This window comes from Rana temporaria, chromosome 2 (genome assembly GCF_905171775.1).
Source record: "Rana temporaria chromosome 2, aRanTem1.1, whole genome shotgun sequence".
In the NCBI taxonomy this organism is placed as follows: Eukaryota; Metazoa; Chordata; class Amphibia; order Anura; family Ranidae; genus Rana; species Rana temporaria.
The window spans coordinates 540,588,302-540,606,949 of NC_053490.1; the positions used below are offsets into that span (position 1 = coordinate 540,588,302).

The following is an 18,648-nucleotide window of genomic DNA, read 5'->3' on the forward strand; positions in this document are numbered from 1 at the left end:
ATTCACGAATCACTTACGTAAACGATGTGAAATTTAAATTTCACGAGCGGGAAGGGCGGCTATACTTTAGCATTGGCTGCTCCTACTATTAGCAGGAGCAGCCTTACGCTAAAGTCGCCGTACGGAAACTCCGTACCTTGCGTGCGCAGGGCCCGCGCAACTTTTGTGAATCGGCAATTTGCATACTATACGCCGATCACAATGGCCGCGCCCCCTAGCGGCCAACGCAAGAATGCAGCCTGAGATATGAAGGCATAAGGAGGCTTATGTCTGTCATATCCTAGGCTGCAGTCCGCGAAGCGATGTTCCTGAATCAGGGGCATTCGCTACGCGGGAGCAAAACAGCTATTGCTTCTTGAATCTGGGCCAGTGAATATTTTGTGTTTGCAAAAAAAAAAATATATATATATATATATGAAAACTTCAATGCAAAAATAAATGTTAGATGTTAAAAAGTATGTATGTGTATATACGTATATATATATATATATATATACACACTTGAGCTATTGAGCTCCGCAAGCAATATGGTTTTTGAGGCAAGACAGAGAAAAACATGTCAATAGAAGATAACACCCCCTTCTGCTGGGCAAAAAAAAAACACACATAGTACACACAGTGAATATTTTGTGTTTGGCCAAAAAAAAATTAATATATATATATATATATATATATATATATATATATATATATATATATATATAAAAACTTCACTGCAAAAATAAATGTAAGTTGTTAAAAAGTACATATATACATATATATATATATATATATATATATATATATACATACACACTTGAGCTATTGAGCTCTGCAAGCAACATGTTTTTTGAGGCAAGACAGAGAAAAACATGTCAATAGAAGATAACACCCCCTTCTGCTGGTCCCCAAAAAAAACACACATCGTATACACAGTGTATATTGTGGGCCAGATCCACGTACCCTGGCGCATATTTCCGTCAGGCGTAACGTATCTCTGATACACTACACCGCCGTAACTTACTTTTTTTTGTATCCTCAAAGAATGCGCACCGTAAGTTACGTCGGCGTAGTGTATCTTTGGCAGCGTAAGGGCGCGCAATTCAAATGGATGTGATGGGGGGGGCGTGTTTTATGTAAATACGTCTTGACCCGACGTAAATGACGTTTTTTTTTCAACTGCGCATGCGCCGTCCGTGGGGGGTATCCCAGTGCGCATGCTCGAAATTAAACCGGAACAAGCCAATGTTTACGACGGTGAAGTCATTCTACGCAAAGCCCTATTCGCGAACGACTTACGCAAACGACGTAACATTTTAAAAATTCGAAGCGGGAACGACGGCCATACTTAACATGGGATACGCCTCATATAGCAGGGGTAACTATACGCTGGAAAAAGCCGAACGCAAACGACGTAAAAAAAAATGCGCCGGCCAGACGTACGTTCGTGGATCAAGGTATCTAGCTAATTTGCATACTCGACGCGGAATTCGACGGAAACGCCACCTAGCGGCCGCCGAAAAATTGCATCTAAGATCCGAAGGCGTACGAAGACGTACGCCTGTCGGTTCGACCCGAGATGCCGTCGTATCCTGTTTTGAAGATACAAAACAAAGATACGACGCGGGAAATTTAAAATTACGCCGGCGTATTAATAGATACGCCGGCGTAATTCTTTTGTGGATCTGCCCCACTATATATATTTTTTAAAGCAGAGGTCCTAGAGCAGGGGTCCCTGGGCTGGGCATCATCCTGGTACAACCACTTGAAGATCAATGACCTACCAGGTACTTGACTGGACAGCAAGTGGTTAAAGAAAGGAAAAGAACACCACCGTAAATTTCTTTACATTTTAAAGGGACGCTGTTACGCAGCGCAATTGCTTACCTGTGCCGGCGTTACGAATGCTCCTGATTCAGGAACCTCGTTACGCCGAATGCAGCCTAAGAAATGACTGGCATAAGGCTCCTTATGCCGTCATATCGTAGGCTGCATTCTTACGCAGGCCGCTAGGTGGCGTTTCCATTGTGGTCAGCGCATAGTATGCAAATTGCATACTAACGCCGATTCACAACCCTACGCGAGCCCTGCGTACGCAGTTTACGTCGTTTGCGTACGTCGGTTTTTGCGTAAGGCTGCCCCTGCTATTAGCAGGGGCAGCCAATGCTACATATACCCGTTGTTCCCGCGTTGCGAAATTTGAAATTGACGTCGTTTGCGTAAGTGAATCGTGAATGGCGCTGGACGCCATTCACGTTCACTTTGAAGCAAATGACGTCCTTGGAGCATGCGCACTACGCTCGGCGCGGGAACGCGCCTAATTTAAATGATCCACGCCCCCTACGGGATCATTTAAATTGCGCGCGCTTACGCCGGGCATTTTGCCGGAGCGCCCACGCAATTTACGGAGCTACTGCTCCGTGAATCAAGGGTAGCGCAGGTAATTTGCAGAGGCGCAGCGGCAAAACGGTGCGCTGCGCCTCCGTAAAAACTGCGCAAATCTAACTGAATCTACCCCATTATTTTTTTATTAGCAAAAGAAAACTGACACAAATTATAATTTTTTGGGGAATGTAACTATATATTTGTATATTTCTTGCTATTTCCATAACCTACCACTAGGGTTGCATTATTATAGTGCAACCCTAGTGGTAGGTTATGGAAATAGCAAGAATTATACAAATATATAGCTACATTCCAAAAAAAATCTAATTTGTGTCAGTTTTCTTTTGCTAATAAAAATAATAATAATCTGATTTCCATTGCCGTTTACCACCAAATGAAACCCCAATGTGTCAGTTAAACATGCATTTAAAGCACGTTTGATTTGTGCTTGTATGTGTTTTGCATGCGTTATGCCGCGCAAATTTGTATACATTTTTGGGCTTGGCTTAAAGGGGCGCGGTGCGGTGCATTTAACACGCATTTGTAGCACGTTCCCTGCATTTGCTGTGCGCAAAAAATTGCAGCATGCACTCCTTTTTTTTTATTGCGTTGAACTGCACTGCAATGACGTGAACCTTGATTTTAGGCAGTCTGTGCAGTTGGAGTTCAAAATGCAGCCAACTGCGTTCGGTGTGAGAGGGCCCCCAATGTCCGCTGTAAGCGCCAGACTTTTGGCTCTTTTCATGGAACACAAACTGTGATTGGACGAGGGGCGAATGAATGCAGTCTCCCCTCCTAAGGAACTTTGCTTCTCATTCAGGTGGAAATCAGCGTTCTAAGAGACAAAAAAGACAAAAAGAGAAAAATGACATTTATATAAAACTTTAATTACAAGACAATTACCGTATTTATCGGCATATAATCGGGGGGAAATCGTGGGTGCGCGTTATACGCCGATCCTGTCTTTGTCGGCGGTCTCAGAGCGCTGCCGACAAAGACCGAGCCGAGCCGAGTGTACTGGGCACTCGGCTAGGCTCGGCCAGGCTCGTCTCCGCCCGCAGCCACGCGAGAGGAGCCGAACACACCGGAAATCCGGCTCTGCACAGCTCGACCGAGGCGCCAAACTCAAACAGACGGACGCCAGACAAGGCCGCCGATGGACGCCGGGCAAGACAGCAGACGGACACCGCCAAGGCTGGACGGACCCCGCGCAAGGCCGCAGACGGACGCCAGACAAGGCCGCCGATGGACACCGGGCAAGACAGCAGACGGACACCGCCAAGGCTGGACGGACCCCGCGCAAGGCTGCAGACGGACGCCAGACAAGACCGCCGATGGACGCCGGGCAAGGCCGCCGATGGACGCCGGGCAAGACAGCAGACGGACACCGCCAAGGCTGGACGGACCCCGCGCAAGGCTGCAGACGGACGCCAGACAAGACCGCCGATGGACGCCGGGCAAGGCCGCCGATGGACGCCGGGCAAGACAGCAGACGGACACCGCCAAGGCTGGACGAATCCCGCGCAAGGCTGCAGACGGACGCCAGACAAGGCCGCCGATGGACGCCGGGCAAGACAGCAGACGGACACCGCCAAGGCTGGACGGACCCCGCGCAAGGCCCGCAGACGGACGCCGGACAAGGCCGCTGATGGACGCCGGGCAAGACAGCAGACGGACACCGACAAGGCTGGACGGACCCCGCGCAAGGCCGCAGACGGACGCCAGACAAGGCCGCCGATGGACACCGGGCAAGACAGCAGACGGACACCGCCAAGGCTGGACGGACCCCGCGCAAGGCTGCAGACGGACGCCAGACAAGACCGCCGATGGACGCCGGGCAAGGCCGCCGATGGACGCCGGGCAAGACAGCAGACGGACACCGCCAAGGCTGGACGGACCCCGCGCAAGGCTGCAGACGGACGCCAGACAAGACCGCCGATGGACGCCGGGCAAGGCCGCCGATGGACGCCGGGCAAGACAGCAGACGGACACCGCCAAGGCTGGACGAATCCCGCGCAAGGCTGCAGACGGACGCCAGACAAGGCCGCCGATGGACGCCGGGCAAGACAGCAGACGGACACCGCCAAGGCTGGACGGACCCCGCGCAAGGCCCGCAGACGGACGCCGGACAAGGCCGCTGATGGACGCCGGGCAAGACAGCAGACGGACACCGACAAGGCTGGACGGACCCCGCGCAAGGCCTGCAGACGGACGCCGGACAAGGCCGCTGATGGACGCCGGGCAAGACATCCAAAATGTTTTTTCCTAAACCTTAAATCTCCCTTCTAAACTTGGGGCGCGCGTTATACGCCAGCGCGTGGTATATCCCGATAAATACGGTATACATTTGAATCTGACATGTCACAATGTGACAATATTACCCATTTGGCGTCCACGCTATAGCCGAAAGATGGCTGCAGCCAGTGGCAGTGCGTCCATAGAGGGGTGCAGGAGCGCCGTCCCCTCTCGCTCCTGCACCGCCACTGAAAAACAATACATAGATTCATGCAGTGCATGAATCTATGTATTGTCGCCGCCGCCCACTATTCAGATGGCCGGGGCCTCCTGGTGAGCTGGTTGGCTGTGGAAGTGTCTATAAGAGCCAGTGGGCTGTAATCGGCTTCCAAATAGTTAACCAGGGGACGCAGGGGATGTGCGTTCCGTGGTTAACACTGACAGGCGTCTCCGCCCATCAGGTTCACAGGTTCTGGACTACTTTGAGGGATCGATCCGAGGATGGCTGACAATGGCATGGCACAGTGGCTGCGTTTGGCATGGCACAGTGGCGAAAATGGCATGGCACAGTGGCGACAATTGATAGGCACAGTGGCGACAATTGATAGGCACAGTGGTGACAATAGTGTTGCCTTATAAAAATGTTATGTCTAATCGCCATTAGCAACTAGGAATAATTGTACATAGATATAATATACGATAATGATAAAATGTATAGTGTGTAAGGGAAGCATTCCAGGAACGGTTTGAACCAGACTCAGAGTCTAGTGTGTAAAAATCTATTCAACACCCTCCGTTTGATATGCATGAAGGCAAATGGATAAGGTCGCAAGAGACGGCTCATCCACCTCACCTTTGTGATATACAAACAACCCAGGAAGAGAGATAACAGCAGGAGGCTAGATGACACCTAGACACCGTAAATGACTCTTCCTGTACCTGAATGGCCATTGAAGGGATGTTAATGAAACATGAGTTAATTAACTTGTCTTCAAATCTATTTCATTCCTCCTTTTTAGGGTGGAAGGAAGCTGTGACCATATTAGGAAAGGATAGTAATGTCCAATCAGAGTGGGCCTCAGGGACCTAAAGTAAGGAGGAAGGAAGCTGTGACCATATTAGGAAAGGAGAGTATTGTCCAATCAGAATGGGCCCCAGGAATATAAATTAAGACCTGGCAGTCTAGTTAGTTAGATAGAAGAAATGAGAACAGATCCTGGGCCCAGGGGAACACCGTTCTGAAGGTAATATCAAGGAATCTTCTCCTCACGCACTTATCATAGCTTAATCATAATTTGTTTTCTCAATACTTTTAGTGTGATGTACTTACTTTGTATTTGAAACTAACTTTTATTTCCCTTACTTTAAAACTGTATATGTATGCAGTATGTTAGATAGCTAATATCTTTTCTATAAATAAATGTGTTATGTTGAAACTTTCACTCTGAATTGAACTCTCTTATTGTTAACCACATATCATATATGTGAGTTATTAAATCTTAAATATAAAGTTACTTGGTAACAATAGCATGGCACAGTGGCGACAATTGATAGGCACAGTGGCTGCGTTTTGGCATGGCACAGTGGCGACAATGGCATGGCACAGTGGCGACAATTGATAGGCACAGTGGCGACAATTGATAGGCACAGTGGCGACAATGGCATGGCACAGTGGCTGTGTTTGGCATGGCTCCAGGAGGGAGTACAAGTGTCCGCCATAATGCCGCAGTCACGATAGAAATCGCTGATCGCCGCCATTACTAGAAAAAAAAAATATTAATAAAAATGCCATAAAACTATCCCCTATTTTGTAGACGCTATAACACTTTTAACTTTTACGCAAACCAATCAATATTACATTTTTTTTTTACCAAAAATATGTAGAGGAATACGTAGCGGCCGAAACTGGAGGAAAAAAAATGTTTTTGGGGGATATTTATTATAGCAAAAAGTAAAACATATTGGCCCGGATTCAGAAACATCCGCCTATCTTTAGGCGGGCGTAGCGCATCTCATATACGCTACGCCGCCGTAACGTTGAGAGGCAAGTCCTGTATTCAGAAAGAACTTGCGCCTAAAGTTACGGCGGCGTAGCGTATATTGGCCGGCGTAAGCCCGCGTAATTTAAAATAGGCTGGTAGGGGGCGTGTTGTATGCTAATTAGCCGTGACCCCACGTAATTGACGTTCTTATCCCAGTGCGCATGCTCCAAATTACGCCGCAAATAGTCAATGCTTTAGACGTGAACGTAACTTACGCACAGCCCTATTCGCGTACGACTTACGCAAACGACGTAAACAACGCAAAATTCGACGCTGGCCCGACGTCCATACTTAACATTGGCTACGCCTCATAGAGCAGGGGTAACTTTACGTCGGAAAAAGCCTTACGTAAACGACGTAAAAAAATGTGCCGGGCGGACGTACGTTTCTGAATCGGCGTATCTTGCTAATTTGCATATTCAAGGCGGAAATCAACGGAAGCGCCACCTAGCGGCCAGCGTAAAATTGCACACAATTATACGCCCGGCGTATGCTAGTTACGTCGGTGGAGGAAGCCTATTTTTCTGCCTTTGAGAATCGCCGTAAAGATACGACGGCGCAGATTTGAAATTACGGCAGCGTATCACGCCGCCGTAAATTGTACCTGAATCCGGGCCACTGTTTTTTTTTTCGAAACTGTCGCTCTATTTTTGTTTATAGCGCAAAATATAAAAAACGCAGAGGTGATCAAATACCACCGAAAGAAAGCTCTATTTGTGGGGAAAAAAAGGCCGCCAAATTTGTTTGAGAGCCACGTCGCACGACCGCGCAATTGTCAGTTAAAGAGACGCAGCGCTGAATCGCAAAAAAGTGTCCCGGTCTTTGGGCAGCGAAATGGTCCGGGGGCTGGAGTGGTTAAGTTGAGGCTGAATCTTAGCGGGTAAATCCTTCCTTGGTTTGCTGAATCTATTCAACTCCATGTAGAATATGTCATGAAAAAGGAAGCAAATAGAGTTGAGAAAGGGAGGAAGTAAAAGAAGCTCAAATGAGATTTTCGGTGGCTGTGAAATAGGGTGACCACATTTCCAAACTACCATTCAGGGACACGCCCCCTTCCCAAAAATCAGCTTGTGCTGTAACGAATCACAGCACAGTGATTGGACACAAGGGGCCAGATTCACAAAGAGATACGACGGCGTATCTCCTGATCCGCCGTCGTATCTCTGAGATCCGACGGTCGGATCTATGTGACTGATTCATAAGAATCAGTTACGCATAGATCTCCCTTAGATCCGACTGGTGTAAGTGACTTACACTGTCGGATCTTAGGCTGCAATCTCCCGCCGGCCGCTAGGTGTCGCCTCTGTCTTTTACGCGTTGGATATGCAAATGAGGAGAACCGCCGATTCAGAAACGAACGCCCGCCGCTTTTTTTTTACGTCGTTTGCGTTCGGCTTTTTCCGGCAGATAGTTACCCCTGCTATATGAGGGGTAGCTAATGTTAAGTATGGCCGTCGTTCCCGCGCCGAGTTTCAAATTTTTACGTCGTTTGCGCAAGTCGGTCTGTAATACGGATGGCCGCAATTGACGTTGCCGCCGAAAACAATGACGTCCTAGCGACGTCATTTGGAGCATGCACACAGGGTAATTTCGCCGGCGGCGCATGCGCAGTTAAATCGGCGCGGGAACGCGCCTGATTTTTATTGTACACTCCCCCTAGCCGCGGAATTTGAATTCAGCCAGGGGAGTTACGATCCGACGGTGCAATTTTCGAGGTAAGTGCTTTGTGAATACTGCACTGACCTCGCTAAATTGCACCGGCGGATCGTAAATCACATAGATTACGCGGATCTAAAGATGTGAATCTAGCCCAAGAGGCGGGAATTATGATTTCTCCAATCACAAGCAGGGGGCGGGGATTGTGCTCCTCCAGGCATTCCCGGCCAGGACAAGTACTGTCAGTGAGTAAAGCGGTGATGTGACGGCCTTTTTTGGGGGCATCAGATTGGCCCGGGGGGTGGCTGTGTCAGTTTCATTTTGGGACACTGTATTGTCCTGGAATGAAGGTGCCCGGGACAGACCTGCAAAATGCGGGCAATCCGGGACACGTGGTCACACTACTGTAAAATGAATGTGAAACTGAAACTCCCATCAGTCAGTCTGGGAATTTTGAGATGAAAGTTTTCACTTTTGTGATATAAATCCTAAATCTCAGCACATAAGAAGAGAGCTAAAAGATGGAGCTCATCACAGAGCAGCAATCCAGGAGATCCAGGACCTCCTCTGGAGACCAAGGAGCCCATGGAACAGACGATCCCTTGTACCCCAGACACAATGATCAGCACATATTCCTGGATGGTCCTCCTACTGAGCCTCAGCTCCATGGTCTCTGTCCAAACCTGCAAATGGCTCCACCGAAACCAAGAAGAATGGACCAGACAGGTTCTGCACAGCTTCAACCAGATGGTTCCTTCAGAGAAGACAGGTCAACTCTGCCAAGAGAACCCAACTCCCCTTCCTGTCATTGACTGGCTTTACAATATTACTCAAGGTGAGTCTGCCGCCATTGCTGTGCGTGAAGTGGCCGACCAAACCATCCGGTTCTACAGAAGAAACCAGGACAGACTGGACTACCACCGGCCTTCCTGGGAGAGGCTTCAGGAACTCTTCCACTACCAGGACCAACATCTGTCCGATTGTATCCCGGAGGGAGCAGAGAACCCGCTCTTCATACAGGGAATCAGCCAGAGGTTCACCACCCTGCAGAGGATCCTGGAGGAGCACGGAGATGCTGGGTGTGCCAGAAGAACCGCCAACACCGAGATCGGGAGGAATCTACGACTCTCAGCCCAGCTTTCAGCTTGCATGAGAAAGCAGAAGTCACATGACTGGAACACTCCTCACTAACTAAATCTGTGACTGGTCAACTTCAAGAAGCCAGATTTACTCTATTACAGTGGAACCTCGGATTGCGAGTAACGGGGTTTACAAGCATTTCGCAATACGAGCGCTGTATTTAAAAAAAATTGTGACTCGGTTTGCGAGTGTCGTCTCGCAAAACGAGCAGGATTCAGGCAAAAGCGGAGTGCAGTATCGTTTTTTGGCCTGAGGTGGGGGCGCCGCATCCAAGCAGAGCCGAACGTTGCCGATCACAGCAATCGGCGCCGTTCGGAAATGCACGGATAGGCCCGAGGGCAGCGCTGCTGACTGCGGCAAATCTCCGGTAGGAAGTCTTTCAGAGCTTTGCCGAGGTCAGCTGAAGTATCCTCGGGCCTTTCCGAGATTCTCCGGCGCTCCCCAACCTCTGGCCGCATTCGGTATTGCATCCCATTGCAGTCACTTGCTTTGATATGCGAGTACTTTGGATTACGAGCATTCTCCTGGAACGGATTATCCTCGTAATCCGAGGTTCTGCTGATTTTTTATTCATAAGCTCTATTTAATATATTTAAATTATATATAAATATATATATATATATATATATATATATATATATATATATATATATATATATATATATATATATATTTAAATTGTAAAATGTATCACTTTTGTTGTTACAACTCAAAAAAATAAAAACTTTTTCTTGTGCACCATTTTACTGTAATCTTTGTGTCCTGCAACTACCTGTCCAGTATTGTCTCCAAATGTATACTACTACCAGAATATACACCCTGATGAAAGAGGATTTGTGACCCCCCCCCCCAAATGTGATAACTAGATCTTTGGACCTCTCATTTGTGAAAAATAAACTTTTACTGAACTTGGTCTACATCTGTGGTGTTCTCTCATTCTTTCATATAGTCTTTCCATTTCAGTTATGTTTTGTTCCTTCAAAAAGATTTAGAGATGCTCATTTCAGATGAGCAAACTGTATGGCCTCAGAGTGGAAAAAATGAATAGAATTCCGGGGTGCATCACTAGAGGGCTCACCAGCAAGAAGAAGGAGGTCCTGATTCCTCTATATAGATTTTTATATCATTAGAGGGGTCACCAGCAGAAGGGAGGAGGTCCTGATTTCTCTATATAGATCTTTATATCACTAGAGGGGTCACCAGCAGGAGGAAGGAGGTCCTGATTCCTCTATATAGATCTTTATATCACTAGAGGGGTCACCAGCAGGAGGAAGGAGGTCCTGATTCCTCTATATAGATCTTTATATCACTAGAGGGGTCACCAGCAGGAGGAAGGAGGTCCTGATTCCTCTATATAGATCTTTATATCACTAGAGGGGTCACCAGCAGGAGGAAGGAGGTCCTGATTCCTCTATATAGATCTTTATATCACTAGAGGGGTCACCAGCAGGAGGAAGGAGGTCCTGATTCCTCTATATAGATCTTTATATCAATAGAGGGGTGTTATGGGTTTTGGCGAAGATAATAATAATATATTTTAATATTTTCCGACAAAAATATGGGAAGTCCATTAAGCCTAAAATTTGAGATGAATCACTGAAATGAGAACTCTTCAGGAACTAAGCCATATTTGCCCAGCATCCAGGACACTAACAATTGACTTAGCAATCTATAACTTTTAGGCCCCGTACACACGACCGAGTTTCTCGGCAGAATTTAGCCAGAAACTCGGTCGGAGCTGGATTCTGCCGAGAAACTCGATCGTGTGTACACTTTTCAGCGAGGAAGCCGACGAGGAACTCGTCAGGCCGAAATGAGAACATGTTCTCTATTTCCTCGTTGTTCAATGAGGAAAGTCGGCCTGCCGAGATCTCGGCGGCTTCCACACTGAACTCGACGAGGAACTCGATGTGTTTGGCACGTCGAGTTCCTCGGACGTGTGTACGGGGCCTTACAAGCTTGGGTGAAAGTCTGAACAATGGTGAATAAACAAGGAGATGCGTACTATCACCGCTGGTTAGTCATCCTGCCATCGGGAAAGTTTTCACAGATAGCAAACTGGGCTATTATCACACTGAAGTAAAATAACTCCCATTGTATCAAAGAATAAGGTTGCCCTAAGGAAAACAGGCAGTATTGTCTCAGCTGTGTCTTAGACAATGGCAAACGAACCCAGTTAATTAAACACCAAGGACAACGATAGGCCTCCATCTATGAGACGGACCTATAATATGATACAAGTCAGAGATATTTTAAAATACACATAGTATTAAAAGAATATATGTTGATATGAAATAAATAATAAGTAATGTTTAGATAATCAATGACATCTTTGGACCATGGGAGATATTCCGTTAATTTAGAACTTTGTTAGAAGAAAGAATTATATGAGAAATGTGTTTTATAAATAGAAGTGCTTTAAATAAGCTAATCAACATTATGAAAGATATCACATTGTGATTATAAAAATGTGAATTAACCTGTAACACATATCCATCAAACACATATCAAAATAATTCATGTATCCACATTTTAATAATTATTTTGCATTTGATTGAGAGATGTAACCTATGCATTGATTGAAAAGACTGTTTTGGGAAAAAAACGTTTATAACGGAATATAGGAACATATTATATCGATGCAAAAGGTATACTAGTTGTATTTTATGAAATATAAAGATACCAGAGTCGTATGTAGATGTGTATGGATATACATAGATGTATATAGATTTTATATATATATATATATATATATATATATATATAATATATATATATATATATATATATATATATATATATATATATATATATATATATATATATATATATATATATATATAGATAGATATCTGTCGATAGTTTACCCAAAAATATAAATGTCCAACGTATGGATGATCTCACAATAAAGGTGAGACACCTAGTGGCTGGAAGTAATATTACTCGAGGTTCTCCAAGCCCAGAGAACAAGTTAATTATTATTAAGCTCTCAGCCAATAGAAACCAGACACGTCTTGACAGGAACGCCCATATGTGCCACAGGCCTATGAGTTAAGGACAGTTGTCAGAGGGGCAGAACTGAGTATGATCTTTATGGTCTTATTGTTTTGATCGATATAAAGTTAGTGAATGAGATCTTAAAAAGAAGAAGGGATCTTGATCTTAAAATGGGAAAATGAAAGAGGACCCCAAGGAAGACCCCATCAATAGGAGCGCCCCATGAGAGCAGGAATGAAGCAATGACTGAAATATGATACAGGGAGGACTGACTCCGATGGGGAGGGGGCGCACTTGCACTATGCATGAAGACTGCAACGATTTTAGCTCTGGTCTTTTGCCAATAGGAAATAGCCATTTTTGGAAGTGGTAACTATGCCATTTTTATTTTATCTGAAATCTATTGTTGTTCCCAACAAATGTTGAAATATTGAAGTATTGAATATCGCGTAGTTATGGTTTGTTCTCATAATCAATAACTGGTAATTTTTCCTTAAAAGAATACAATTTTAATTACATTTTTATTTTTGCATAGTCCTAATTTTATTGACAAAACAAAAGTCCAATATATTTCACATTGTTAATTACTTACTTACCTGCAGTATAGTAACGACTGGGCATGTGAAATAGACGCTTTTGTTTCATTGTCATTTACATAAAGTTATCATGAGAACTTACCATGACACAAATCAAAGGTATTGCATGCCCATGTTGGGGGTATTTTATTGATTTTCAAGTCGTTAATGTAACGCAACTGGTATTTTAATTTCATGTAAATATTCATAATTTGTCTACCAATAAATTAGCTATTTTGTATGATCATACGTCTCCGTGAATAAGTTTCATATTATAGACTGATATCATATAGATTGTCTTGTATTTAAAAGCATCTTCGTTATAAAAGAATTCAATATAAATTACTGTGCGGGTAAATATGACCTTAAAAAAGCACAACAGGGGTCTTCATCAGGAGGAAGGAGGTCCTGATCCCTCTATATAGATCTTTATATCACTAGAGGGGTCACCAGCAGGAGGAAGGAGGTCCTGATTCCTCTCTATAGATCTTTATATCACTAGAGGGGTCACCAGCAGGAGGAAGGAGGTCCTGATCCCTCTATATAGATCTTTATATCACTAGAGGGGTCACCAGCAGGAGGAAGGAGGTCCTGATTCCTCAATATAGATCTTTATATCACTAGAGGGGTCTTCATCAGGAGGAAGGAGGTCCTGATCCCTCTATATAGATCTTTATATCACTAGAGGGGTCACCAGCAGGAGGAAGGAGGTCCTGATTCCTCTATATAGATCTTTATATCACTAGAGGGGTCACCAGCCGGAGGAAGGAGGTCCTGATTCCTCTATATAGATCTTGTTATCACTAGAGGGGTCACCAGCAGAAGGAAGGAGGTCCTGATTCCTCTATATAGATCGTTATATCACTAGAGGGGTCACCAGCAGGAGGAAGGAGGTCCTGATTCCTCTCTATAGATCTTTATATCACTAGAGGGGTCACCAGCAGGAGGAAGGAGGTCCTGATTCCTCTCTATAGATCTTTATATCACTAGAGGGGTCACCAGCAGGAGGAAGGAGGTCCTGATCCCTCTATATAGATCTTTATATCACTAGAGGGGTCACCAGCAGGAGGAAGGAGGTCCTGATTCCTCAATATAGATCTTTATATCACTAGAGGGGTCTTCATCAGGAGGAAGGAGGTCCTGATCCCTCTATATAGATCTTTATATCACTAGAGGGGTCTTCATCAGGAGGAAGGAGGTCCTGATTCCTCTATATAGATCTTTATATCACTAGAGGGGTCTTCATCAGGAGGAAGGAGGTCCTCATTCCTCTCTATAGAATATAGGGTCAAAAATTAACATTGTTAAGACTATTTTCTCTTCTGAACTGAATGGGCAGTAGTAAAATACCAAATTATGGCCACTAGATGGAGCTGACGATCATAGGAAGGACATAAATCCGATTGCCTCTCCGGGGATCAGGAAGGAATTTTTTCCCCTGCTGTAGTAAATTGGATCATGCTCCGCTGGGGTTTTTTGCCTTCCTCTGGATCAACTGTGGGTATGAAGTTGGGTGTATAGGATTTTACTGTGTTTTTTTATTTTGTTTTTTGTGGTTGAACTGGATGGACTTGTGTCTTTTTTCAACCTGACTAACTATGTAACTAACTATGTAACTATGTAAATATATGTGAGTTAGAAGAGATATAATGTAACAATTCTAGAAAACACTAGAGGGAATTAGCAATTACATTTTATCAATGTTTACATATATTTGCACATTCCCTCTAGATTTCTCTAGAATTGTTACACTGTATGTATTGCCTATGCTCCTCCAGAGCTCCATCTAGTGGCCATAAACGCTGTATTTTTATAAACAGAACCTGTACTGTTGTCACCATCAGGAAACCCGCCCTGAGAAATGCCAGGCAGCCATCATCGCTGGAGTGCATGGAGACAGGAAGTGACAACTGAAAAGCTGCAGGAGATCAGCAGCACTGGGATGAAACCCCCCCCCCCAAAAAAAAAATTGTAGGATTGTATTAATAATGAGAATAATTTATGATATACAGAGCACAGAGCAAACTAAATGGCATCGGGTTCACATCTACTGTAAGTTCTGGATCTCTGCAGGACTCACCTTCTATTACATGAAAAGGTTCCGGAGCTTCTCTACTTTTCTTAGAGATGAAGTCACCATCTGAGGACGTTTTATGAAACTTTATATAACCATCAGACTGGTCATTGCCAATATATTTCGGGTCATCTTTCGGGTCTCTCTGAGTCTTCTGGAATCCTACAGAGGGAAGTCATGGAAGGTGGGAGGCGGGTGAGCCAGAGATTTCTTTTTTTTTAAGAACGTTTTTTTTTAAACAAAGCACTTTAAATCTATTTGTAAATCTAGGATGGAAGGACAGAGGTATGTCTACATCTGTCTGCCCCCATTACATACACCCACTGCATACTGCTCACTACCCCCATTACATACCCCTCACTGCCCCCACTACATACCACTCACTGCCCCCACTATATAACCCTCACTGCACCAACTACACACTGCTCACTGCCCCACTATATACCCCTCACTGCCCCCACTACATACCGTTCACTCCCCCCCCCCATTACATACCCCTCACTGCCCCCACTACATACTGCTCACTGCCCCCACTACATACTGCTCACTGCCCCCACTACATACTGCTCACTGCCCCCACTACATACCGCTCACTTCCCCCACTACATACCTCTCACTGCCCCCACTAAATACTGCTCACTGCCCCCACTACATACCGCTCACTGCCCCCACTACATACCGCTCACTGCCCCCACTACATACCACTCTCTGCCCCACTACATACCGCTCACTGCCCCCACTACATACCGCTCACTGCCCCACTACATACCACTGACTGCCCCCACTACATACCGCTCACTTCCCATTATTACATACCTCTCACTGCCCCCATTACATACCCCTCACTGTCCCCACTATATACCGCTCACTGCCCCACTACATACCTCTCACTGCCCCCATTACATACCCCTCACTGTCCCCACTATATACCGCTCACTGCCCCACTACATACCACTCACTGCCCCATTACAAACCCCTTACCGCCCCACTACATACCACTGACTGCCCCCACTACATAGCGCTCACTTCCCATTATTACATACCTCTCACTGCCCCCGTTACATTCTCCTCACTGTCCCCACTACATACCGCTCACTGCCCCCATTACTTACCCCTTACTGCCCCCATTAGTTACCCCTTACTGCCCCCATTACATAAACCTCACTGCCCCATTACATACCCCTCACGGCCCCCATTACATACCTCTCACGGCTATCATTACATACCCCTCACTGCCCTCACTATATGCCGCTCACTGCCCCCACTATATACTGCACACTGCCCCCCTAAATATTGCTCTGCCATTGCATATTTAGGTACTGATTACTGACTGCCCCACCACTACTTACTGTTCACTGACTGCCCTGCCCATATATAATGCTTGCTGCCCTGCCACTACATACTGCACATTATCCTGCCACGGAATATCCTTATGTTACTGCCCTGCCACTGCCAGTACATACAGCTCCTGGCCTGTTCTGCACTGCCATTAGGTACTGTGCATTGCTACATACTGTTCACTTGTGTGCCGGCCATTGCCTTGTGCTTTTCTCCTCTATTACTGTGCTGTGCTGGTAATTACTGTTCTGTGCTGGGGGTTTATTATTGTGCCATGCTGGGAGTACATTTTTATGCCATTCCAAGGGGTTAATCTCAGCGCCAACACAGAACCCCCCCAAAAAATGTGTCTGGAGCTGCCCCTGCTTGGAATAAAGTTCTCTTTATCAACCATGCATGTGTAGCTCACATGGTGAATATATCTCAGGTAACTATGATTGTGCTATTTCAACATAGAACTCTCATTCCTCATTAAAAAGATTTTCAACGTCCCCACCCCTCAATTGTAACCTCATAGGTAGAGATCAAAGTGCAGGGATTTGGAGAAAACCACTAGGTGATACCCCCTGGAGTCAAGGAAAACACCAGCCTCCCCTACACTGTACACACTCTCCCTGCTCAGGTCTTCACAGGCCGGTGAGTTTTCTGCATCAAAAGGCCCTGCACTCAGTGCTGGGACGAGGCCATTTGGTGCCCAGGGCCAGGGCAAGACTTAGGGTGGTGGGGGCCCCTGGGCTTCAGTGTTGATTGAGGGGCCCCCTGGAGCCGAGAAGCGGGGGGGGGGCGGTGCCGCTGATCAGAGTTGTTGAGCGGGGGGGGGGAAACGGAGGGGTGAAGAGGGCTTCTTACCTCTTCATCAGCAGTGGCATGGCTCTTCCTGCTTCCTCCTCCCGGGGCCCATGGGCTTGAGCCCAGTCAAGCCCAATGGTAAGTCCGGCCCTGCCCAGGGCGAAGATGGCAAACTGCACCCCCCATTTTTAAGAAAGAATCAATGTCCCCATCCATGTGCCCCTTAGCGTAAAATGTGCCCATTAGTGTTGCTCATAAAATATGCCCATCAGAGCAAATAAGTAGCATGCTGATGGGCACATTTTATGTTATGGGGCAGTCTGGTGGGCCCAACAAATTAGGGCTACCATTGTGCCCCATAACAAAATATGGCCATCAGAGTGCCCCTTAACAAAGTATGCCCATTAGTGTGCAGCTTAGGAAACATGTGCCCCGCTTGAGCTCAGGAGTAGTCAGCACAAGCTGCAGTGGGGCGGAAAGCTGCAGGATATATCTCGCAAGTGAGAGTCAGGACAGGAGCCAAGGGTCAGGAGCCGCAAATAGCAGAGGGATGGGGCGGAGCGCGCACGTGACGTCTCATCCGGCCAGGTGCTCTTGTGACAGGAGACCGGGAGTGAGAACCGCGGTCAGGAAGCGGGGCGCACACACGCAACGTCACTGGTTGCTGGGAAACCCGCAGTCACAGCAAGCCAGTGACTGCTACTACACTGGCGGTCCGGCCAAGAGCGTCACTTCACTGCACCCCCAATAAATTGTACTGCCCAGGGCATCCGCCCCTTTCACCCCCCCCCCCCTTGTACCGGCTCTGCCTGCACTGACAATGCAAATCTGCCAGATGCTGACAAGATGAAGATGGAGGAGAAGAAGACCTCTGGTGGAGAGGAAAGGACCTCAAACGTGCATCTGTATATTCATAAAGAGGGGGGGGGGATTCCGGTGCTCGTGGTGATGTGATGCCTTTAAGACAGTGGGCTAGATTCAAGTACAATTGCGCATTTTTTACGGAGGTGCAGGGCAACGTTTTTGCCCTGCGCCCCCGCAAAATTACTGCGCTGCCCTTGATTCACGGAGCAGTAGCTCCGTAAATTGCGTGGGTGCTCCGGCAAAATGCCCGGCGTAAGCGCGCGCAATTTAAATGATCCCGTAGGGGGCGGGAATCATTTAAATTAGGCTCGTTCCCGCGCCGATCGTAGAGCGCATGCTCCGTCGGGAAACTTTCCCGACGTGCATTGCGGCAAATGACGTCGCAAGGACGTCATTTGCTTCAAAGTGAACGTGAATGGCGTCCAGCGCCATTCACGAATCACTTACGCAAACTACGTAAATTTGAAATTTTGCGACGCGGGAACGACGGGTATACGTAACATTGGCTGCCCCTGCTAATAGCAGGGGCAGCCTTACGCGAAAAACGCCGTACGGAAACAACGTAAACTGCGTA

General features: G+C 46.5%; 1 protein-coding gene across 3 annotated transcripts in view; it reads right to left on the minus strand.

The window, feature by feature from the left end:
* Nucleotides 1-2,665: 2,665 nt before the first annotated feature.
* Nucleotides 2,666-18,648, minus strand: part of LOC120928128 — a 61,136-nt gene continuing 45,153 nt past the window's right edge. For 2 of the 3 annotated variants that reach the window (XM_040339242.1, XM_040339241.1), the window contains 2 exons: nucleotides 15,090-15,245; nucleotides 2,666-3,199 (listed from right to left, as the gene is read on the minus strand). In XM_040339242.1, the coding sequence (XP_040195176.1) occupies nucleotides 3,192-3,199; nucleotides 15,090-15,245 (164 nt within the window). In that variant the 3' untranslated portion in view covers nucleotides 2,666-3,191. The remainder of the gene's footprint in view (nucleotides 3,200-15,089; nucleotides 15,246-18,648) is intronic. The other variant, XM_040339243.1, reaches the window with a different exon arrangement.